We start from the raw sequence: 26,750 nt of genomic DNA on the forward strand, positions 1-26,750 counted from the left end.
AAGCCACTAAAGCATATAGCTGCTACACAAACTGATCGATCAAATCCATGGCTTCTATGAAAAACTTTGGTATTTGACAAGGTGTCTTCTCGAAATTTTGCATGAGTTATTATCCAAGGACTATTATAGCGTATAGCTATCATGCAAACTGACCGAACAACGTGACCAAATCAAGGTAAAGACTTTTTTATTCCTTTAAGCTCGTCTTCTTTATTTCGATGTTTGATCCCAGTTGGAGATTTCAAGCGAAGCCAAGTATCTCGACCTGGTCTTTCCAACAGAGTGGAGGTCTTCCTCTTTCTCTGCTTCCCTCGGCGGGTACTGCGTCGAATACTCTCAAAGCTGGAGTATTTCGGACGGCATGACCGCTGTCTCTTTATTCGCTGAACTATTCTTTCGAGGCTGACGTAGTTGTTGGTGTTAACGTTGGTTCCATGATAGATAAAATTATCTTATCCTTTTATACTACTGTATATGAAATTCACCTGTGAAGGGTACTATAGCTTCAGTTCAGCCGAACTTAACGTGCTTGTATTGTTTTAGACCAAACTTTCGACATGTAGACCTCAAAGAACTCTTCAAAGAAAACTCCTGAATAATTGAAAAATGCATTTTTAGTCAAAAGCCTCATGCTAAACTCAAAAATCACTAAGGTGATCTTTAGAAAAAGTGCTCAGAAGCGACCACTAAAAGAAATTTATCAAAGTGACGTTTCTTCTTCTTGTTGTTGTTAATATTTTTTAATTTCGGCAATAATTTTATTTTCCCTTAAATTATTAGCGTTCCGAAGAGCAAAGTGAAGTGAAGCGAAAGCTTTGCATGCTCGAAATGCGTTAATACATACATCCATACATATGAGCATATATACATATTTACCAAACATAAATACAGTATACGTGTACATTGTAAGTTAGGCGCTGTTATTCCGACACTTTGTCGCTTTTGTTGTTTGTATTGTAGTCGTCAATTGTTTCAGGAATTTCAAATCAAAATCCCAAAGCAGTGATTGTCAGTGGCAACCGGAAGTGCGCTGACGTCTTCTTTATTTTTTGAGACACCAATACTGCATGGGTGGAGGCAAGCGTGGAATGTTGGCAGAATTTCACCTGCAAACAAAGCGCAGCGAACCATTCACAATAGCGCACAAGCGAGCTGTAAAAGCAAACACAATGCATTTTTAGCAACCCTTAAAAGCAGGTGTGTCGCAGGCGGATGAAACAGCAAATCCCAAGCGGCGGCAGAGAGCAAGAAAAACAGCCAGCAGAACGCATGCGCGCTGCTAAGCTGCTGCTCTGTATGTTTGAGCATGTGTTGTGGGTGGCGGAGGTTTTGTTTTGTCGTTTCGCTGCCAACGAAACTTCATATTCGAGGCTTTCCAATGAACTCTTGGCGCCGGTACACTCGCTGTGCGGGAAAGTGCATGCGTTGTGCAAAATTTGCTGGAAGTTAGTTGTTGTTTCCAGTTTAGTTTGTTTGGATAAAAGTGTTCTGTGGAATTTAATATGAACTGCCTTTCATATTTTCCCATTTTCCGCCGCTCTTAAGCATTGTGAAAATTTCAATTTTTTATTTGATTGCATTTTCATATAAAAACGCATTTGTATGGTCTCCCACTCGTTGCTTTCTCTCTTAAAAAATCGCGTTTTTCGCATCTCCATCGCATACACGATGACACAAACATATGCGTTCGTACTTCAGCTTGCCACAACCGCACATCAGCCATAGACAATTCAATGAAATTTACCGTATCAGCGGAATAGCTTTGAAAATTGCTTCATTTGCCATAAAGCGAATGCGTGCGAGATTTTCTTTATGTCCTTTAATATTCTTAAATGACATTTGTGTGTTTTTGTGCCGTTTTGTGTTTCGCTTTGAGCCGACAACGTCGTAGGTTTAGTTTTAAAGTCTTAACGAATGTGTATTACAATCTTTCTATAACAACTTTAGCGGGTTCTATGACATGGGGCATAAATAAAAACTTTGGATATACACTTATAACCAATTAATGTTACGCCGTAGCTACGTTGTATGATAAATCGATGTTTGATTTCATTTAACTGCGTTGAAATATACCTCATGTCACCTTGGGGAAGAAGGGAGAGGTACTACTAATAAGAGTGCTACGGTAACATATTCGTTTATGGCAATAAAACTTGAGTTAATTGGTCTCAACGCAGAGTTTAAAGTACAAACATTATCCTTAAACTCAATTTAAGCACCACTTCTTCGAATGATCTAGAGGTACATTACGGAACGAAATTTCAATGCCGAATTAAAAAACTAAGCTGCACCCTTTGACTATTTTGCCCGTCCAGCATCAAGGTTCATCTGTGCTTGAAAATGTTGAATAAAGCCCGGAGTTCTTTAAATGCTTAATGAGAACATTTGAAAGTTGCTCACAAACACACTCCAGAAAATAAGTAAATATAAGCTCATGACGATAGTGGCCCACAATAAATCATAAAAGAATCGATTTGACTTTGATTTGCAAGACAAACTCAGACTAAAGCTTATGAGGTTTTTTTCATCTGAACTATTTTGAAAAGTTAAAACTGAAGTGTTCAAGAAAAACTTTAAATTTGAAAAATTCAAATTTCTCAGAGTAAAAAATTTTAAAAGGTAATATTTCCTAGACAAAATATCCCTTGTAATCAGAAAAACAATCGTCGCACTCGCGACTAGGCTTCCACGTCACTGTTGACAGTAATAACTTTGAAGTCGTAGATAATTTCGTCTATTTTGGAACCAGCATTAACACCAACAATAATGTTAGCTTCGAAATCCAACACAGAATAACTCTTGCCAATCTTTTGGCTACTTCGGAGTAGGCAATTGTTCTCGACGAACAAAAACCGATTTCTATAAGTCACTCGTTATTCCCTCGTTTTCGAGTTTTCGAGAGAAAGGTTCTGAGGAAGATTCATGGTCCTTTCCGCATTGGCTACGGTGAATACCGCATTCGATGTAACGATGAGCTTTATGCGATATATGACGACATTAACATAGTTCAGCGAATTAAAGGACAGCCGCTAAGCTGGCTATGTCATGTCGTCCAATGGACGAAAACTGTTGGATTGGATCTGAAAGTATTCGACGCAGTACCCGCCGGGGAAAGCAGAGGAAGAGGAGATCTCCACTCAGTTGGAAAGACCAGGTGGAGGAGGACCTGGCTACACTAGGAATATCCAATTGGCGCCACATAGCGAAAAGAAAAAACGACTGGCGCGCTGTTGTTAAAGAAGAAGAAGAAGCTTGTTTGTTGTCCAATTTCGTACTCTAAGATAAGATCAGGTTAATATTATGAATCAAAATTTGGATGATATTGGTCGAGCACGTTTCGAGATATGGGTCTTCACCGCTGATACTTTTATTTACTTATTTATCGAGCTTTCAATAGTTCTTAGCCCAGCCGCGGGTAGTTTGTGGATTTCAACAATTTCTCTCACGTTCTAAGGTGACGCTAAAATTATATTTGCTCTGTGCAGTGTAGTTGATTTACCTTAAGGGGTTTGGGAGATATGTATGTATATACATTAAACTTATTAGGGAGCAGCCAACGATGCCTTCACCACTGCAATCGCATGCACCACATTTAAATTTTGTATCGCGATTTGGAGCTTAGTTAAAGCTCTTTATAGGTTTTTGATAAATGGCGTCTTGTGGCCGTGACAATGATACGGTTCCATCTTCTGGACGAAGGAACATATACAAAACATGTCAATGTCAATCACAATCTCAATCAAAAAAACCGACGTTTGAGTGTCAAGAAGCGCGTGTTCGAAGTTTCTTATATTTAAAAAGATATCTTAATTTTTACATTTTTACTCAAGTTATCGCTTGTAGGGACATACGGATAGAGACAGACAGTCAACCGGATTTCAACTTTTTTCGTCATCCTGATCATTTATAGGTATATAACTCTATATCTATCCCGATTAGTGATGAAAGCTATTATACCTTGTTAAGAAAAATTGCAAGAGTTTAAAAACATCCTCCCCAAATATGCCCTAAAAAGACTAATAGATACCTGAAAGCGCTCGAAAACGAAATTGATATTATTTTCTTCGAGTACAAAGACGATTTCCTTAGATTTTTCCTTGGAAAAAAACTAAAAAAAATTGCAGTTTCACATTGACACAAACACTTTTTCGTTAAATAAAGATCTAATGGTTATTCCTTTTGAATTTAGATCCCATTTCCCATGCTCAATACAAATAATAAAATAAATCATAAAGTAATTTTTAATTCTACGCAATCTCTTAAGATAATTTATGAATTAAAAAAAAGGAATGAGGGAAATTGTACTTGAATACATTTTAAAAGAGCTCGCACGCAAAGCATCAAAGAGCTTCTGAGAAACTTAATCTGCTCACCCCCCACAGCATAAGCGACCATTAAAAGGCAAAGCTTTTTCATAATATTTTCTTACAGTCCACCGTTGCCATCCTCAATTCACCTTTCATATCTGCGTTTCTACAAAACTTCGCTAGAACAAAGTCGGGCAGCTCATATAAAATTTAATCAAAATGTCGTTTTAGTGAAAAAACTGCTCTTATCGCATGTGTAAGTGTATTGGTGTGTGGGTGTGTATTGGAAATACCTATTGCCACATGGCGTGGTGGGGCATAAAGATGAAATATGTTATTTTTTATACGCTCGTCTCATCTCTATTTAATTTTTTCTACAAACAAAAACTGCTCGTCGAATAGTACTCGGCGTGTGCGTGTGTGAGTATCCATTACGCAGCTTCCGTTCGGTTGCCATTGGCGTCCGCCCCCAATTTGTGGCAGAATGCCACCATTTTGCAGCATGCCTTTCAGCTGTTTCCAATAGGAGCAACATGCAACATTTTCGACTCGCAGTTTTTCGCTTTTCCAATTTCACATTTTTGGAATATTCATTCATTAGATTCTTCTTTTGTTTGACTGCAATTTGCTTTGAATACTCAACTTGAAATGTGGGCAATAACGCTGCGAGATATTCAGCTGGCAGCACAAAGTCAAATGCCATGAAAACCGTTATGTATGTGTGTGTGTGTGAGTGTATTTGCCCCGCTGTCGTAGGGATGGTTGTGGAGTGGTTGTTTAGTTGGTTGAGTTGCTGATTTGTTTTTATTGTTTTTGTTATTGCTTTTTAAGAATGCTTTGTGCTTGTACTTTTTGCCCTCAACGTGGCTGATGGCGAGCGTTGGCGCCAAGTGGTGTGGCGTGAAGTGGAGCATATCCATGGCATCGTATTTTAATTTAATTTTAAATGAAAAGCCATAGCAAACAACATAAAAGATAATGTTTTCTTATTTTCTATATTTATGAATATTCAAAGTGAGAGTGTGTTTGTGCCTTCTTTTACTAGTGGGGTTTTTTCAAGCTAAGGGTATGCATATTTGTGAACCTACTACACTTTTGTTGATTTCACGGAGTAGATATTCGAATTATTTAAAGAAATATATACTATTTTACAAATACTGTTCAATTGAACTGAGAAAACAGCGGAAATCGTTAAGCTATTTTTATTAACCTCGATTTTCATAGAATCATGTTTAATATTGGGTAGTCGAAAAAGTTTGTTCGTTTATTTTTATTAGATGTCTTTGCAGTCATATATCTCCAGTGCTACCAATGATATTGTGTCATACCATATAGTGTTGGAAAGGTCAGATTTTAAGCTTCATTTAGCCAAAAATAATTTAAATTCAGAAAGTTGAGAAAAAGTTACAACTGTTCAAAAATGAGTGAAAATAACGAAGAAATTCGCGATATTTTGAAATTTTCGTATAAAAAGGGAAGAATGCTACGAAAATCATCAATGAAATTTGTGAAGTTTACGGAGACGATGCTGTGTCAGTTCGTGTAGCACGAACAATGGTTCGCCCGCTTCCATTCTAGAAATTTCGATGTGAAAGATTACCTCGCTCTGGTCGACCTTTCTTTGAAAAGTCGATGAAACTATGAAAAAGATTGACCAGGACTGATCAACAGAAAGGGCTTCTGGGAGAGCTGGGCTGGGAAGTTTTGATGCATCCAACATATAGCCCGAACCTTGCACCATCGGACTACCATTTGTTTCGGTCAGTGCAGGACTCTCTTAATGGAGTAAAGTTGGCTTCAAGAAAAGCCTGTGAAAATTACTTGTTGCAGTTTTTCGTCGAGAAAAACTGATGGAATAATGTCTCTAGCGGAAAAATAGTAAAAAGTGGTCGACAAAATGGTACATATTTTGTTCATTATAAATATAAAAAAATAAAAAGTTTGATTAGAAATACGAACAGACTTTTCCGACTACCCAATATTATAAAATATATCTAATATGAGATCAAGTAAAATTAACCATCACATTAAAGTATAGGCTTTAGGTGGTTGCATAAGAGCTTTTCAACCAAGTTCGCGGAACTTCAGATGAGTCATTATCGTTGCTAACGAACTGGAGTTGTCCTGAGGAAACATAATTCCCCACCATTAGTCAATACTCACACTTCACTTCGAGGCAAATGCTTACTTCAGACGGTCCAATTTTTGACAGTACAGTTCCGAATCAAAAATTTTTTCAAAGGAGCAGCTCATAGTAACTGAATATCTGACAATCCCATCAAAAACATAGTTAATATTTTCTGACCGTCAATCCTAACCACCGTTTGACGCACTTTTCATCACCAATAACCATCCGCTTCAAGATCGATTTTGGTTCGATTCAGTAGCGATTCGCAGATAGAAATTCGGCCATTAAAACAGTGTGGTCCATCTTTGATATCAAAATTATCAATGTCACAAAAAGTAATCACATTTTCAGACTCCTGGCTAGCCTCCAAAAAAAACAAAAAAAATCCATCACTCACGCTCAGTTTTAAGACAAATTTATATATACCATGATGTGCATGTTCACTTTTAGTAGCAATAACATATGCCAATATATACATTAACTGATTTTGTTCTATGAATTTCACACCTACTCAAAACACCGAGCAAACAAGTTGCAACACACCCAAAAGACAATTATTCACATGCAAACCGTGCCACACGCCTACACACACCCACACAACAGCAGTGCAAAAACAAAAACACATTTATAATTTTATTATTCACACTGAGGCCAAACACAAGGCCAAGCAGGACGCCAGACGAAAAACCCACCGCCCATCGCATGCCGTCGTCGGCGAATTAATCACGAAAAATTCATTGTCCCCGTCGGTTGTTTAAGACACGTGCTACTTTACAAGCACAACAACAACATAGCAAAGTGTGTGTGTGTGTATACTTAATAAACAAACCAATAAATGTTAAACAACCACACAATGGAACAACAGCAGTCTCCGACGATGCGCCGTCCAGGCAGCCAGTAATCTCTCAGCGTGTTCGTTCGTAAAAGTTGCATTTCTGAAAATGATGATAAGTCAATTTCGCGGCGTGTTGAGGGTGCTTGCTAGGCGTCCAGCTGTGCAGACAGATGCTGGAGCGGCGTTCGAACTGTAATGGATCAAGGGCGTTTCACCAAGCTCCTAAGTTCCACGTGCCATCGCCACATAATTTGTACACAAACGTAAGAAGCGGAAAGTGGAAATCGAATGCCGATTTAAATGTACAAATTCGCGACAATTCAGTGATGATTCGGCTTTTTTCCGACTAGATACGATGGTGCAGATCACGACGCTGACTTACGAATTGGTTTTTATAATGCATTTTGAGTAAGTGATAGCAAGGCAACCAAACAAATAGAAGGGGAGGCTCCAGTATGCAGACAGATAGAGACTCCACTGCATACTAGGATGGCTGAACCACTGTGCGAGAGAGAAAAATTCGTCTTCGACGTGCTGCCCGGGCTTTACTATAAAGTCTATGAGCAAAAAACTGGGCCCGTCGACTTTCACAAACTCTTTTGCCGCAAATTTTTTAACAGACAGGCAGACAGGGATAGGTGGTAATCGTTGCTTGTAGTCTGAAGTTGTCTAGGAGTAGACGGTGTCAGGAGAATATAATTTGAGAATACTCTCCGCGACATAGTTTAAAGTCTAGCTGAGGGGTGGTGTAATGCGGTTGATTTAAACATCAACCCGTGAAAAACAACAGTGGTTCCTTTCACAAAACGAAGATCATTTCCGGACTTACAGAAAGTTGGAGGTGTCTGAAAAGGTCAAATTCTTAGGCCTCACAGTAGGCTCAACCTTACGTTGGAATAGGAATGGAGAATTAACACTGCCCGGAGTGCTCATGATATGCAGACGCCTAGCGGGTAGAGTCTGGGTCTGCAAGTCAGGTATCATCAGGTTTGCTGTATACCACGATCGAAAGGTCTATGGCCACATGTGGAGCGGTTGCTTGGGCATCGATGGCAACGTGTTCTTCGGTAGGTCTTCAACTATCGAAGCTACAATGACTCGCTGCATCTGCGCCTCAGGAGCAATGCGCGCTTGCCCAACCGCAACTCTTCGTAGGTCTTCGATCCGAGAACCAAATAAATATTTGTTTTATTTTCTTCAGGGGTACCCAAGTTAATCAAAAACACCTCACATGCTAAAACTCATAAAAGGCATGATCTGTAAATAAATTAAAACAATATTTTAATACAAACCCCAGAGATTCGCTTGCAAATAATGCAAAGGAATGTCATACTTCCGATAAAATATCAATGGTTGTTTGTACAAAAAACTCACACTAAGAGATGTATGGCCTAGTGTTAAATCTCATATATATGTACTCATAATTTATATGTTTATAGGTATGTAATCACATGTATAAAATACTTTTCAAGAATTATTATGCAGCGAGTGTTGCGCACCAACTACATTTTCGGGTAAGATGTTCCACACGAAGCTCTACCTTAATATCCTGTCTTTATCCCATCATTAGCTACAAATCCACGCCGATTGATTTAGGACCGAGCATGTGTATGCATATTAAACATGTGAGCGAGCACATGCCCAACAAGAAACACACACACATATATACATACACACATCCATACATATATGTATGCATGTACGAAAAATACCGACGCAAACGCACCCTTTCGCTCGGTGAGTCGAAAAAATCGAAAATCAAAATAGCTAAATTGCGGCAGGGCTTAACACGTGAAATGTGTTAATCATTTTGTAATCATCGCTGCCGTTAATATCCTGCCAAATGGCACATCGATGAATATACACAGCGTCAACAACAACAACAACAGCAACTAATGGCACACAACATGAAAAATTGGCCACAATGACAATAAAATTACAACAAATATAGCAATAATAATATGAACAACAACAACAACAATGTAGCCAGCGCGTCATTGATAGCCTGCCTACACGCTGGCAAAGTTAATTTATATGCTAATTTTATTAACAGCACAGCCATAAGCCCACACACCGCATTGCCCTTCGCCCCTCTTTGAGCATTGCACCGTCCTTGCTGGCTGCCAGCATGCGACTAAAGTCCAAAATAAATCCGACAATCTGACATTGTAAGCCTAAAATCAAACATATTTTGTTAGACGACGAAGACAATGATGCCACACACCCCACACAACAGCCCGTAGCCTGCGAAGTCCGGCAGATATACAGACATTAGACCTTAACAGTGGCGTATGTGCCAGCACAGGGTTGGGCGCATTAACACCAACAACCCAGCCGATTTGGCGTAGTGTCTTTTACCGTTTTAGCTGCCCAGCCCTTTCTCACTCTCTCACCCTCCTGTCGGCCAAACACTGATTTACAATTATTAAAACAATTTATCACTCGCAAGCTCGAAGAAAGTAAAAAAACGTATATCAATGTGTTTGGCTGTCGAAAAAACGACGCATGAGCTTCGTGCGCCTTGAAGTAGACTACACGCGATTCGTTGGCATTTCTTTAAGCTCGCCTTTGGCATATGTAAATCAAGCACCTCGCAATAAAAACTCAACCGAATTCATGCATAATCAAACGGATTCGGCAGACATGTGTCCGGAAGCGCCGTAGGGGTCCCGTTTAATTGTTTTATGGGCTGTTTAGTTTAGCATAGTTCTAGCCGAGATAAGACGCAATTAGCCACCTGTTTGCTGACGCTCTTAGGCCGCTGCGAAGTGCCTCACATAGAGCGTAAGTGATACTAAAGCAGCATGCAACAACAACAACAGCCACTTAGCTTGCTGTGGAAGCAAAGTTTTGCCACAAAGTGTCACGCGCTTGCTAACTACTCACGCTTGTATGTGTGTGTGTGGGTGAGAATACTCATTCCCGTGCGCGTGTGTGTGTAAACGAAAACTTCTTTTCTCGGCCCATTAATATCCTTTGTCGGATTAAAATGTTGGCAAAGGCACGCTTCACACCCACGCACACAGCCATACATTGCCGAGACACAGTGCGTTGGCCGGAAGCACAAAATTTAATGAAGCAGTAAATTCGATTGTCGCATAAACAACGAGGCAAAAACAACAATAAAAACCAAAATACAACAACCCACCCTTGTCAGCTAACCTAACACACCGGCCGCCCCACTGTTGAGGATAATGCCAGCACCCACACTTCCTTCCTTTGTTTCGTGCTACAAACAGCAGTGTGTGCCTACATAAACGTTTATGTATGTGAGTGTGTGTGCATGTTGTGTGAAAGCGTCGAAAAACTGCATTGAAATACCAAAAGTGCCTGTCGGACCCATCGTAACTTCTGATATGTGCTGCCAGCACACGAATGCGTCGGCAGTCGGCCACTAAGTGAGCAAAGCGTCCTCGTGTGCATGTGTGTGTTTTTTGTTTTTGTGCAGAAAAACGTACTTCGCCTCCTTTCAGCTGGTTGCAGTGTCTTCCATTTTTCTATAAAAGCCTGAAAATATGTGTGGCAGCCAACAGCTTTTAAGCCAGGTCGACACAAATTTAACTTTATGCACCGTTATAAAGCATACTTCAGGCGACGACGACGGAAACTTTAACAGAACGAGAGCGAAAGAAAGGTGAGCAGAAAATTTAAATTTGAAGTCAAAATCTGTTATGAGTGTAAAGAATGGAAATAAGGTGGAAATGGTATAAAAAAGGCGATAATAAGGTTGTTTGAAGGATGTAGTCCAGTATTGCCTGAAAAATAGTAGCATTATGTAACATTATATCTATGAATATGGTATGTAAATTGTGTAAGAGACCAGATATAGAAGGAAAGTTAGAAATGGAAAGGGACTATGTAGTTTTATTTTCAAAATTCACCAAATTTCAATGAGTGTGTCAGTATCAGATAGGTCGCGTACTCATATCTCTCCTTTGAGAAACTAGCTCACATTCTATTCTAATACAAAAAAATGCTAAAAAAACTTGAAAAATTCAAGAAGCATGAACAATGAAATATTTCGAACTTCCAGATAGCATAGGAGCACGCGACTCACAAACGGAACTACATTGACTGATCTGATGGAGTGGACGCGGGGATCTAATGCATGCAGCTCCATCTCATGCAACCCTTTAAGCTCCCGGAATAGTGCAATACCTCCTAAGCGGTAATCTTTGCGCTCGGGAAAGCCGATAATAACGCAGGAAATGACATGAAGAACACCAATAAATATGTCAATAACCAAGCGTCAGAGAATGTCCTTAGAAACAGGGAGGCGTACGGAAGGAAAACGCACATAATTTTGCTTACACGGTCTCAAAAAGACTGCAGGACAGTTGTTGGCCTAGTCACAAACAGAAAGAGCAGGGAAGTAGGCATTAGAGAGATGCTGAAACACAGCACTTGCTTTGGTCCGATTTTATCTAGAACTCTTCTTAAGTATCTAGGGGCTTCGCAGTTCAAGAGACTAGATGAACTATCAGAATTACATAAATATCAGGACTCTATTAAACTTCGCTAAATCGTTGACGTCATATGGTCACATGGTGTAAACTTCAGCTTCAATTGAACCTCCATCTGTCATTACAAAATACCTGTAGGTATATTTATATAACTCAATCCTGCAAAGTACTCCGTTTTCACACAAACTCAGTACAATTTCTCAGTGTTCAAAAATATATTCTTATAATATCTGCTCTCGGGTTCAATAAAAACTGTTTAGTACTTAAAATAAGTAAAGGAAATAATTCAATAAATTCTTAGTGGAATATTCATGTGTTTCTTCAGAAGTAATAAACAGGAAAACTTAAAATACCGCTTTTCGAAATCATTTGTATATTAGTATTGCATTTGTTTTCAATTATTATTGTCCATCACACCGTCTGTATGTATTTCCATTACTGCAAACACAATCCGAAAGCAATCACAACACTCCTTTCAGGCCGCAATGACATTTTAGAACAAATTTGCGGCCTAATGCAACAAATCGGACATAACCAACTATTGAACATCCACGAAATGTCATGTTGAACAAGCCCAACATGGATGACGAAAACCGCACTGCAACCAAAACCACCAAAATATCAAATTATTGTTTCGAAAACACCAGGCAGTTGACCCATCCGAATCAGCGCTGCAAGCGAAGCTAAAAATCGAAAACAAACAAACAACGGTAACGCACGCTGGCAGCAACAACAGCGCAACACAGCCGCTGGTGACAACTATTATTCTAAGCCGACAAATATATTTGCGTAGCTGCCATTGCCGACAACCGCAATCAACTTCGACATTTGTGCGCTCGAAACCGCAACATTTCGAAAGTGCACTCGCTGTCAATTTTGATTGCAAATGGCGACGCATATAACTGTCCGCTTTACATATTACACAAGAATAGTATGTTAGGCTTTCCAGCTTCTATGGTTTTGGCGCACTTACCTGCACTCTGGACTCGGTCAGTCCGATGCGCATCGCGATTTCCTCGCGCATGAAAATGTCCGGATAGTGTGTTTTCGAGAAGCACCGCTCCAGCTCGTTCAATTGGGCGGGCGTGAAGCGTGTGCGATGCCGCTTCTGCTTGTTGTTTTTATCCGAGTTCTGCAAGAGATAGAAACGCTGTTGAACGTAAGCCATTTACCACTTAAGCGATTGCGTAACATTATGTAATTAATAAATTCTAGCTTATAGCAATCTGCGTTAATAAAATATAAAAAATATAAACTTTTTCAGTTATTTATAGTATTACATTATCTGCTGAGCTGTGGACCTATCTAGGAATCTAACTATTCATCCTCGCTTCGTTAGTCATTCCGGCATTATTGTCAATGCAATACTTGTTTAAGTAAAAACCGTATGCGGGGTTCAGGTCAAAGCCAGGGAAATAGTTTGCTTTAGTAGAAGAGCTACCTAAACTTGGAAACCAGAATGCCTAGTGTTATTGGCCATTAATTATACACTTCATACCATATTATGGAAGCGTCGGAGTACATGTAATCATATATATTGGGTAGTCGAAAAAGTCTTTTCTTATTTCTAAACAAACATCAATTTATTTTTTTATAATTATAATGAGCTTTACTGAAACAAATATGTACCATTTTGGTCTACCACTTTTTGCCATTTTTCCGCTGAAGACATTATTCCATCAGCGTAAAACTTTTCTGGTTTCTCGACGAAAACCTACGACAAGTAATTTTCACGGGCTTCTCTTGAAGCCAACTTTACTGCATTAAGAGGGTTCTGCATTGACCGGAACAAATGGTAGTCCGATGGTGGAAGGTCAGGGTTATATAGTGAGTGCAACAAAATTTCCCAGCCATGCTCTCCCAGCTTTTGCCGAATCATCAATATGTGTGTGGCCTAGCGTTGTCTTGATGAAAGACGAAGCCCTTTCTGTTGATCAGTTCTGGTCGTTCTTTCGATTGCTTGCTTCAATCTCATCAGTTGTTGATAGTAAAACGTAGAATCAATCGTTCACCAGTGCATGCAGAAATGGTTCAATTTCATTTCGTTTCAGCAAAGAATCGCAGATTTTAATTAGGTCCTTTAAATTTTTCACAGACAATTCTTGTGGTACTCAAACATCGAGCTTCTTTTTGAAGCCAACGTTTTTTAGATGATTGAAAAGCGTTTGATGATGAATGGTAAGTTCTTTAGCCATGTCACGGTTGTTTATGTGACGATCCTGGTAAATGTTTTCCATAATTTCATCGACTTTTTCAATGATAGGCCGACCAGAGCGAGGTGCATCTTTCACATCGAACTTTCCAGAACGGAAGCGAGCGAACCGATGCTGTTCTACATGAACTGATTCAGCATCGTCTTCGTAAACTTCACAATTTTCATTGGCATTCTTCTATTTTTATACAAAAATTTCAAAATAAAGCGAATTTCTTCATTATTTGCACTCTTTTTGAAGAGCTGTAACTTCTTTTCAACTTTCACGAATTTAATTTCTAAATGAAGCTTAAGAGCTCACCTTACTAACACCTTATGGTATGACACAATGTGTTTGGTAGCACTGGAGATATACGACTGCAAAGACATCTACTGACGAAATACGAAAAGACTTTTTCGACTACCCAATATATCAAAATCGACGTGAAACTTTGTTTTCAATGTGAAAATTATGTTTCGAAAAAACTACAAAAAATTTATCGGCACTGACTTTGATCATCTATTAATCAATAAAATCGTGAAATTGTGTTTAAATATTATTTTCCGCTACCAACGCTTTCTTCAGCCCACGGTAGCTTACCGAAACATCAAATGTTATTTTAAGGTAATCAGTGAGTCTTTTATTTGTTGTGCATTGTCCATAAAAAAATCGATTTAAACTCAATGGGTCCAAAAAACCGTTAAATATTTTCATAAATTAAACCAAATCGATGATTTTGATCGAATCCTGCACCAAGTTCTTCTAGCTGACTCACTGCTTCAACTAATTTTTCTTTACTCACACAAATACCACAATATATTACCTGACATACATATATACATAAATCATACACAAGTACATATACAACTACAAATATAGAGAAGAAATACACTTACTTTTTCAATTTTTTCGATAAATTTTCGTTTGTTTGAATGAATGAATTCAGATTTGTGCGCGCATTTCGCATTCATTTGCCAATTAATAAACACAATAGACGCGCAACATAACATACACACACATACGCACATGTGCATGCATATATATGTGCAGGAAAATGTTTGGCAAACGCAACACAAATGAAAATCGGTTTTGTTTTCATTGGTTCGAAATTAATTCAGAAATGCCCGATTTGGTTTTTCAACAGCAAGAAGGAAATGCAAAGAAAGAAAAGAAAAAACATCGAGAATATGAATTAACAAACATTCAATAATGTGTAAATATGTATGTATTGAGAAAAAGGATGCACGAGCTTTATAAAATGCACAAGAGATGACGGTTGCATGATTCGCATTTGAAGCTCAATTTAACTTAATTTTTTTCAACTTTTTCTTAATTTTCATGAATTTTTCTTGCGTTGGCCCGCGCCTGCATCGCTGTGGCTTGCATTTCATTGCTTGTTGCATGCTCACCTGATCCTGCTGTTGCATGTTGTTGTTATTGGTATTGTTGTTGTTGTTATTGTGATGCGGATTAGGCGTGTCGCAGAGGCCGCCAGTGACGTGCAGCCGCGCCCCGCCGCCCCCGCCGCCGCCGTTCAGCACCGCGTCGGCCGGGTTCTGCGCGTTCGGCGGCAATTGGCCGAAACTATTGACGCCGGCGTGCAAGGCCGTGATTGCGGCCTTGGGTAGATCACAATCCTTGGGACCTGCAAAGAAAACCCGTAATCAATTATTTATTGAATATTATTATTATTTGCCATAGCCATGGTATAAATATAATTCAAATATCATATTTATTTAATTCTGAAACGTGCGAAGAGTACTTTAAGAACAAATATAATAGAAACCACTCATATCGAATCAAACATTTGAGTTTTGGAAGCGACATTATGCAATAACTCCCCCTCAGCTATTTCATGAATATGAATCAATGAATCGCGAGGCCAGTACACACAGTAAAAATTTTTTGTTTAGGGCAGTTCCGATGGGATTCTGAATTTAGTCTAAACCCAATACTCTAGTTCTTGAAACACTTTATATGGTTATATGGGTTTTCTCGCGTAAAAAAACAACATTTATTCAAATATCTGTTTAAAATTTCAAGAATATCGGTTGAGTAGTTCTCGAGAAATCTTGCCAACCGACTTCATAAACATAGTTTCGAGATAAACGAGTTTAACGACGGAGCTCTTAGCCTAGCTAGCCTCGAGCGAACAAGTTCTCAAGGCTGCATCTCCGAAACTATTACCCAGATCAACTTGAGAATTTAGGACAATATTCTAGAGATGTTGTAGAATTTAGTAAGCCAAATCGATTTTTGAAACCCATAAGCCCATGTAATCCACTAGTCGTAGGGAAATGATTGACTAATATTCTTAGTAAAAATTCTGAATATTTAAATTGAGTTGCTGCCTTCTAAAGTGTAGCCACTCACTTCAATCAGCTTCGTCAGTTTATTCTTAAATGTGTTTTTCATAAAACTACACTTTTTATCTTTGCTTGAGACAAACGATCCCATTACTCTATCTTCAGCATTTCTAAAACGACGAACATTTTGGGTAAAATTCAACGGGTTTCTTAAAAAGTCACAATTTTAAATTTTCAATACTTTCAAGTAGATAATATTTTTTGTTTAATCTACAGAGAAAGCCGAAATTACTGCAGCAGGAGAGGATCTTTTTAAGCGCCGTCGGAAATCGCGTGTAAAACTTTTACTCTGTCTTCTTAAACGTTAATAAAGTATTTTTGTAATTCCGAAAAATCGATTTGTTTGGTGCTTCTCATTGTGTGGCTGTGTTGAAGCAAATAAAGGTAGGGAGATAACTATAGGGAAGAATAAGGTTTTAAGGTTTTTTTTTTTAATTTTATTTTGCCAGTTAGTTTATTTTATGCTAACTGGTTACAATGGCTTCGATAAAAAAAAATAATGACTTAAATGAATGCATGCTTAAGAAATAAGAATGTAGTGTTTAAATTTCAAGTCGATCCTAAAAAAATCGATGAAGATATCAATAAGAAAGGTCTAAAAACATTTTATATTAACAAAAATTAAAATGGTCCTGCTTTACATGAATGATTACCTCGTACCTGGATTAGGAGCGTCTCGATTCTTTATATACCCTTTAAGAGTCAAGTTTTCATCAGCAAACCAATGTCTCTTTACGACTAAGCTCAATTTACCCAATGATGCAGTACATTTCACTAAGAATTTGCCAAAGGATCTGTAGAAATTTCAGCTGAATGCTGAAGCAGCTTTTGAAATAAATGAGTTTTGTGTAGTCTTTTGCCCATGTAAGTTTGAAATTATGAAATTCAGAGCCGATATAACCCAAGTAATTAAATTTGATTGCGTAAAAAACAGATTTTTTCGTTATTTAATTAGATGTAATTTTTCTCAAAAGAACGAAATAATAATGATCAAAAATTGTATTTTACTGATTCACAATTTTGTTAGAAAAGTTGCCAAAACCGAAAATGAGAGTAAAAATTTTCCAACAGTTCGATTTTTTGTGTGGTAGCCAAGGGATGTAGGGTCAAACCACCAACATTTACCAAATTGAGATAAAACTTTGAACTCATATTCGAAATCAGAACACCTCAAATACCGCACAGATATCCTAGCACAACAGTCGCAATTTTTTTCTACAGATTTTTTGATAATGATCCTTTCCATTTCCTTATTTCGTTTGCCTCCAAATAAAAGCACACTCGAAAGAGCATCGAAAAATGTGGGACAATCAATAATTAACGACTAAACCAAAACTGAAAAACAAGCAATGTTTTTCAAACTATGAAATCAGTACTTCTAAAACATATTCTTTTTTTTTTTGCTACTTATTTTATTTGATTCACTAGTTATAACCAACCTCAGATAAATATATAAGCTGCAGAATAATTTTGTGGTGAACTGTTTAATATCTTAAATTGCTTTTATTATTTTAAAATGTTTTCAGTTTTTCTGTAGTTGCCGAAATACACAAATTTTTCGATTTTATTTTTGTTGCTATTTTGGCATTTACTTTTAGTTTGGAAAGTACTCGCAGCTCATTAGCGATCAATCAGATATTAACTCATGCGTTTAATAGGCGAAAGTTAATTGAATTTGCACATATTTGCCGATGCGTGACACACAAAGTTATACACAGTATTGTTGTTGTTGTTGTTGTACATATATTGTATTCACCAAATATAATAGGCAAAATTGCAGCGTGCGATCACTAAGTCGGCTTATTGCAATTGCCATGCGCTGAAAGCACACACACACACAGGTCCGCTGTGCCCAGCACTGTTTCACTATTGCTTTTGTTTTTGGGCGCGTGTAATGATGACGCACGAGAAATCCGTTGGAGCAACACCGCTACTATCGCGTATCGCGCAACACTGAGGCGATCAAGTAAATTGAATTTTTCAACAACCTGTCATTCAAAAGATGCCAAAAACAGCAACAGCAACAAAGGAGACGAACGAAGAGAACGAAGTGCTACAGTGCATGCACACACGAACAACAAGCGACTTTAGTGAAATAACGGACGGACGCGACAGCAGCAGTCAGTAGTCGGCAGTGGCGGCAGCAAAAACGCTAACAACTTACAAGCACTTTTTTATTTGTTTGCTTCTCGGTGTGTGTGTGTGCGTGTGTGTGAAACAACTCGCTAAAACAGTAGCAACAACAATGCACGGGAAACATGTGGATGACAGTTGAACGAAGTTGGAAACGCCGTCAAGCAGGTGAAGATTGACAAGCGACACAGCCAAACACTCGCTGCCGTTTGCGATGGCTGACGGAATGGGGCGGACGGACAACTGTGCTGCCTACACATACACACACACTCATACTCGAAGAGGAAACGCCAAATACAGATGTAAGGGCGCAGAAGGCGGCGGCGCGGCGAATGCCTAACCCCATCAACGTCGCTCATTGTTTCTACGCCGGAGGCTGCGCTGATGATGGCGATGGTAATGACAATGATGGTGGAGGCATAGCGTAAAAAAACAACAAAGATGCTACAAACTACAAACAGCGCAGACAGCGGCGGCAAAAAAGAGGCAAAGACACAGTGAGCAAACAGAGGCGAAAAGGTAACACAGCAACAACAACAACAACAATAATAACAAAATAGTGTATATACAAATGGAGAATAACGCCAGCGCAATTAGCAACAACAACAGCAAGCGCAACTAAAACATTACAACAACAAAAAACGGCAATAATCAATAATAACGTTAAAGAAGTTAAATGCTAACAGCGACGGGAGCACCCACACACACACACACTCAGAGACCGACATAAGTGCCAACGTAGTGCGGATATAAATCAGCCTCACCAGCAGCAACGCGAAAGTGGTTCCGTATCTTGCAAAGAGTTGGAATTTTTTAACACGTACATGCGAGGCGATCCAATCCCAGGCGCTGAGCAAACACATGCCACATGCACGCATACATGAAGGCTGAAAATCGTATACGTATTAAATACTGTTTTACAATAGCAACAAAAAACGGTGAAATCACACCACCGACACCTGAACGGCAACAGCTCGAAGCGCTGCACGCCCGCTCGTGAAGTCACTGCGGCAGTGCCGGCAGCGGCAGTAAAGGCACTGCCAACAGCAGAAACAGCAAATATTTGTTTTGTTCGAATTGAAACTGTTTCCAACACTCGATGATCGCTTACTGCGCAACTAACCTAGGCTCAACTCTTCCGCGTCTTGCGTGCCTAAAATGATGTTTTTGGCATCCAAGCCATTCACTACAACCGAACGTGGCCAAGTCAAACATTTACAAGTCACTGGTGGATGCGAACTCACGTAAGTGCGAGCGCCTCGGTCGCGTCAAGTCAGTCCGAGCCATAACTGCTGCGACAAAGTAAGCCTCTGCGACAGTCGGTGGTGCAATGGTGTGTACGACAGGCGACAAGGGGAACAAAAACACAATTCTTCCAACGGAACAGATTGCAGGAATGAATTAATTTTTAAGGAAAGGTTGAATTGTTAAAGGGCAGAATACAGGCTCCAGAAGCATAGCTTTACCAGATAAAGAGATCAATTCAAGCACAAATGAACTTTTTAACAGTTTCTAATTTAGAAGAGCAGCTCTAACTTAATACATTAGTAACTATGATGTATGTACAATGAAGAAACATTATTGGAGCAAGGTTCTACGAGACCTAAAGTCTGAGACGACCTTACTGAATCAATGACCTCAACTACTGCATGAAGAGTCAAAAACAGTCTATACCAACTAAAACCGTTTCAAATATGTACTACTAATTACTGCGTGTGGTCCACAATAACTAGTTATATACATAAGTCCCCACTCTCAGCTGATCAAAAATCATCACTGGAGTGAGTCTTTTAATTTGCTGCGTACTGTAATTTTTAACTATGATTCCCCTTGCTTTATGTAAAATGAACTACAGGGCGTTCAATAATATCCTCTGAGCTGTTTGAGACCACGCGAAGGTCGGACAAACTACTCTTTACTTAGTCGCTCGCACTCGCATTCGTGTTGACTTTGTTGTGGAGGTGGAAGAATAGTAAATTGTGCGATTTCCGTTGAAGACACGAGCGTAATGTATTCGAATTATGTCGGACTTAAGGATTTGGTATAAGCGTGTGTGTGTAGTCGTAGGCACAAATACATTACGAATTCGTAAGACTTCTACAAAAAGTCAATATTGACGTCAGCAAAAAGTTGCACCTTAAATCATAAACATACATAAATACAAGTAATAGACATATCTGCGCATACATATTAGAGCGAATTGATTTACAGGGAGCCAAAGAAAATGTTCTACATGTACAAATACAATATTTGTTCATCAGTTTTTGAGATATCCAATTAAAATTTAATACGCATGCATTTTCATATTCAACTGATGATTTTTCGAAACCCGCCAGATCGAAAAACATATCACATATCTCCCACACAACCGATTATTCAGATTTTTTAAATTATCGTTGAAAAAATCGATGGAATTACGGAAAATATTGACTAGGACCGTCACATAAGCAGTCATGACATCGCTATGGAACTTAACAGTCATCATCAAACGGGTTTGAGTCATTTAAGAACGGCTGACTACAAAAAGAAAACCGATGTTAGAGTATCACATGAATTATCCGGCATCTGCGATTCTTGCTGAAACGAAATGAAATTGGATTATTTCTGAAGCGAAACGGTAACAGAAGACGAAAAGTGGATCAAATGCGACAATAATGTGCGAAAAAGAAAATGGTCCAAGCGTGGTGAAGCTCAACAAATAGTCGCAAGGCCAGGATTGACGCCTCGAAAAGTTATGCTGAGTGTTTGGTGGGATTGGAAGGGAATAATCAATTATGAGCTGCTCTAGCAGCAAGAAATCGAAAAAATTGGCCAGAACTGATCAACATAAAAGGCTTCGTCTTCCATCAGGACAACGCTAGACCACAGAAATTTTTGATGACTCGGCAAAAACTGGGAGATAGCCTTGACCTTGCACCATTAGATTCATTCGTTTCGGTTAATGCAGAACTCCCTTAATGGAGTGAAGTTGGTTTCAAGAGAAGCCTATGAAAATGACTTGTCGCAGTTTTTCGCCGAGAATCCAGAAAAGTTTTACACCAATGGAATAATGTCTCTAGCGAAAAAATGACAAAGTACGAAAAGACTTCTTCGACTTCCCAATATTATATTATTATATATTATAATCATAGTTGCATGTTGATAATACATATATGTATATATGTGCGCATACGATTTTTTTTTCATAATGAACTAAAAAAATTACAGGGTTATTTTCTATGTCTGGATAAAATAAAATATTAAGAAATTTTAATTTTAAATTTTCAAAAAAAAAAATTTTAAATTTATTTAAAAAAAATCAAAACAAATTTTAAGAAATGAATTTAAAAATATTTTGTTTTATACAATTTTTTTATTTTTTTTATATATTTTTCTTTTTGCTATAAATTAAATATTTTATAAGAGATAAATTTCAAAATTTTATTTTAAAGAAATAAATTTCAAAATATTTAATTAAAGCAAAAAAAAAAGTAAAAAGAGATCGGAAGAGCACACGTGAATAAATTAAAAAAATAAATTAAATATTTTTAGTTTATTTATTTCTTTTATTTCTTATATTTTTAATATTTAATATATTATTTTTAATATTAATATATTTTTAATATTTAAAAAAAATGCAAAAAAAGATCGCAGTTTATTTTTTTTTGTCGCTTAAAAAAGTCTGCTGCACTAAAAATGTAATTTTAATTCAACGAAAATGTTGGTTAAAATTTTCTTTGTTGTTTCTCCGAACCTTTTATCATCATTTAGTTCATATACCTGTCGGCATTGTGCCTTTGACTTTGATTTTGACTTTCCAGTGCCATAAAATGAAGACGTGTTAAGTACTGTGAAGTCTTAAAATCAATGATTTTTATTGTTTTTGAATTAGCTTGTTAAAATTTCGGTAGCTTTTGAAGCTGCCGTTTTGAATACTTTGTTTTAAAAAATATTTACAAAAAATACATACACATACATATATATGTACATATGTATATGTGTGAAAATTTTTGTGGCGTTGTGTGTGAGATTTGGATTTTCTCCTGTTTCAAATATTTTGAAAGAGAGCTCTAAAATCTTGATTTTAATTCTAGAGCTGATCTGATCAAATTTGACCGGGACTGACTAGAAATTACATTTCCACATATTTTCATACAAATCTTTATTATTGCATTTGAAGTAGGGCCAGTACAAAAATGCCAACGAATAATACAATTTTTCATACATTTTTTATAAAACTCGGCTTTGAAGACCTACAGTGACTTCATTGACTAAGCGCCTTCAGCGAATTTCGATTTTTTCAGTGTCGCCTTACTTTTAAAGCGTCATTCGTTAAATTATTGGCAGTTTTGACTTCATTTTTATAAACCCACGTCTCTTCACCAGTGATGCATTTAGTAAATAAAGGTCTAAGTTGTATAGCAATTATTTGCGATCTCTAAAAAACCAAAATTGTCAAAATAATTAAAAAAAAAAATCAAAATATTTCGAATTTATCAAGTCCATATCGATTTCTCGGATAAACAATTTTTTTTTTATATTATAAAAAACGAGTTCTGGATTCGTAACAAGTTTTTGTGGCACTCACATTACATCAACTCTAAGTGACACCTCTGCATTGCAGCAACAGCACACATTTATATAGACTCAGATATGTCGCAAGACTTGGCGTCATGATCAACCATCAGCTTGCGTCCGCTCCACTCCAAGGCGACAATCCACCGCCTGACAGTCGTCCCAGCCCTGGCACACCGCACCACACAGTCCCAACAAACTGGGCACGAACTCATGTAGTGGCATCATAAAATGATGCGTGAATTGGAGTTGCCAGCGAAGTGCTAATTTTTACACCAACATCCAGCGCGGCTACTGTTCATTAGCGTCGCCGCTCCGCCGCGTCTACACAAACCACAACACACCGCCGCGCTCGCACTCGCGCCCCTTCCACAGTCGCCTGCGTGTTGTCATCTTCGCTTGCATTCCGCGATATTGAAAGTGTATTTGGCTGCAGTCGCAAACCGGAAAACTCATCGCGCAGTGAAAAAACTGCTCACATTTAGCAATACTGCTGCGAAAGCAACAACAACAACAACTCATTTAATGTAAAACTGCATGCAAATATTGACGGTAAATAATCAATAAACAAATGATTAATGAATTTCCAAAACACGTCGCTCAAATATTTCACCAAGCTGCGAATGCAACCGAAAATTCCAAAAGCTTGTTGGCGTGCAATTCGTGTTTGAATGCTTTTATGCACTTTTTGCATTTTGCGTTCGTTAGTTAGTGTACTTTTGTCAGGGTATGCAAAGTTTTGCAATACTTCATTTTTTAGACACACTCTGCTCATTCAAATAATCATCACTAAGCGTACAAAAGCAAAGACAATGGCAAGCGATGCTTAGTCAATTAAAAAATCTAATCAGTAATAAGTACATTCTCATTTCATCGGTTCTTACTTTTGTAGAGATGTAATTGAGATAGATATAAGGTTATTTTCTCTTCTTTACTGGCGTAGACACTGACGCGATTATAACCGAGTTAAAACAGCACACCAGTCGTTTTTTCTTTTCGCTGCGTGGTGCCAATTGGAGATTCCAAGCGAAGCCAGGTCCTTCTCCATCTAATCTTTCCAACGAAGTAGAGGTCTTCCTCTTTCTCTGCTTTCCCCGGCGGGTACTGCGTCGAATACTTTCAGAGCTGGAGTGCTTTCGCCCATTCGGACAACATAACATAGCCAGCGTAGCCGCTGTCTATTACAGCTCATCGTTCCATCGAATGAGATATATGCCGTGACCAACGCGCAAAGGACCATAAATCTTCCGGAGAACCTTTCTCTCGAAAATTCGTACCGTCTACTTATCAGATGTTGTTATCATCCATTCCTCTGCACCATATAGCAGGACTGGAATAATGAGTGACTTATAGAGTTTGACTTTTGTTCGTCGAGAGAGGACTATATTTCTCAATTGCCTACTTAGGTGTTGCTACTGGTTTCAAGATAGACGAAGTTACCACCGTCAATAGTGACGTGGAGGCCAAGTCGCGAGTGCGACGACTGTTTGTTTGATGGCAGGAGATATTTCGTCTTGACCTCGTTCACTGCCAGACCCATTTTCTGTGCTTCCTTGTCCAGCCTGGAGAAAGCAGAACTAACGGCGCGGGTGTTGAAGCCACAATGATAAGGTCCAATCAGTTTGTTGACGGTGGGCTTTAATCTTTCACACAATACGCTCGATAGAACCTTATACGCGATGTTGAGGAGGCTTATCCCATGGTAGTTGGCGTAGATTGTGGGGTCTCCCTTTTTTCGGATTAGGTAGAGCACACTTAAATTCCAATCGTTCGACATGCTTTCGGTTGGCAATCCATCGGCTCCCGCCGCTTTGTTGTTCTTCAGATGCGTAATTGCTATAAGATTATTTACATATATTAAAATCACAGGGAAGAGGCGATTTGTTTTTGAAAGTATATCCATGCAAAAGATTTGTGTCGCAAGTATCAGCAGAAAGTATGGGCATATGATATCTGGCTTCCGCCTAAATTTTCTCATGGCAAATTCTTATAGCAGCTCCGCAGTGTGTTATAACTTTTTAAGGCCCCAAATACCGAATATATGAACATCATGCCTATGGCTGACTTTTTGCCGAAAATATCGGCTGAACTTTAAGTTATATCAAAGAAATTCGGAGAGAAACTTTCTATGATAACAGTATGTCCTTACGACAAAAAGGGGCAAATCCATTATCGGTCAACACCAGACAACACTTGTCCGGCTTTATTCCTTACGAATTTTGATAAAGTGTTCGCTTACACCATAACTTAGCCCATCCTTTCTTCTTTTAATCAGTTCTGCTTTTTCACCTTTACCACCCTTAGTTTGTCATTATTTGCTTCTTCTTTTCAACACTCTTTAAGTGCAATTTCTAAAATTCCAAGTCACACTTTATTCCACAAAATGCTGAAAATCGATTTATTGGCGTGGATGCGCACACATCCTGCTTTGCTTTGGCTTTCTATACATTTCGTGAGTTTGCTTAGCTTTGCCGCATGAGCTACGGTTTCGCATAGCACCTCTGGCCCCCTTCATGCCCGTTTTTCAGTCGTGAGTTCATTGAGTCTTGCGATTTTTCGCGGTTTATTCTTGAAACTTGTGCTCGCGCATATTTCTCCATGAACGTCACACATGCAAATGTGTGTGTGTGTGTGTGCTGACCATAAGAAAGCGCTGCGCTTCTAATGCCCAGCGGCGTTGGCAGACCGATGGCGTGAAAAAACGCGCAACGCCAACTCCAGCACCGCCAATAAGAAGAGGGGCATGTGAGAAAAAGCTTTTCGTATGTTTCGTGTCTGCCTGTTCGCATTCGCGCTTAGACACCCATCTACACACACTCACTATAAAACGGAGAGTGGAACAATTCGTGTGGGTTTGTATGTGTGTGTGCGCGTTCGCATTAAATTGCTGCCACTGTTTGCTTGCCGCAAAATCGTGATTAACAAATTATGGGTGCGGTGTCAGGTGTGAGTGATATTCTAATAATATTTTGTGGTCGCCGCCGCGTTGCTTTCCTACAACTTCGTACTTTATATTTTTGGTAGTCAAACATTATGGCTAACACACACACACATGCATACAAACATTTGTTTAACTGCACAGTTTTCACTTGACGTCAGTGCTGGTGCTGGGGAGACTGCGACTTGTAGACGCTGTGTGCGTCCAAGGGAGTCTTCTATGTGGCCCCAAGCGGTCATTGCGTGCAGTTGGTCTCCAATGATGTTGGAAAGAGGTCAACACGTTAAACGTGAGTTTATTCAACATTTTTTAGCCTTTTCTGAATCACACTTGCACAAATATGTGAAAATGTTGCAGCGGAACCTTATTCCGATCATGGAAAACTTAAGTTGAAGAGTCGCAATTTGTTGCTGTATCTTTTTTGTACCTCGCCAAAGGAAGCGCAATTAGCTGATGTCTGCATTGAGAATTTTGCAAACATTTAATCATTTGATCTCAAAGACAGCCAAGTTTAGAACACTCAGAACTGATTATTGAGTCGATTTAGGCATGCTCGTACGTCTGTAAGTCTCTCTGTCTATAGATAGGTGACCTGGTTCCTCAGTTTTTGGGATATCGTTCTAATCTATCTATCTAAAATTTTGCAAACTTCCGTTTTGCTCAAAAAGCTGCTTATTTCTTGGAATCACTGTAATCGGGCCACTATAACATAAAGCTACCATAAAAACTGACCGATCAAAATCAAGTTCTTGTTTAAAAAAACACTTTTATTTAAGAAGATATCTTTACGAAATTTAGTACAGATTATTATCCAAAGTGTAGCTATAATCTCCA

The 26,750-nt window shown here is 38.6% G+C and overlaps 1 protein-coding gene across 1 annotated transcript in view; it reads right to left on the bottom strand.

The window, feature by feature from the left end:
• LOC120772890 (homeobox protein orthopedia) overlaps nucleotides 1–26,750 on the bottom strand; it is a 58,138-nt gene that overhangs the window by 21,061 nt on the left and 10,327 nt on the right. Inside the window, exons 3-4 of the mRNA XM_040101760.1 lie at nucleotides 15,335–15,570; nucleotides 12,707–12,865 (exon numbers count right to left, since the gene is read on the bottom strand). Coding sequence (XP_039957694.1) covers nucleotides 12,707–12,865; nucleotides 15,335–15,570 — 395 coding nt within the window. The remainder of the gene's footprint in view (nucleotides 1–12,706; nucleotides 12,866–15,334; nucleotides 15,571–26,750) is intronic.

This window comes from Bactrocera tryoni, chromosome 3 (genome assembly GCF_016617805.1).
Source record: "Bactrocera tryoni isolate S06 chromosome 3, CSIRO_BtryS06_freeze2, whole genome shotgun sequence".
NCBI lineage: Eukaryota > Metazoa > Arthropoda > Insecta > Diptera > Tephritidae > Bactrocera > Bactrocera tryoni.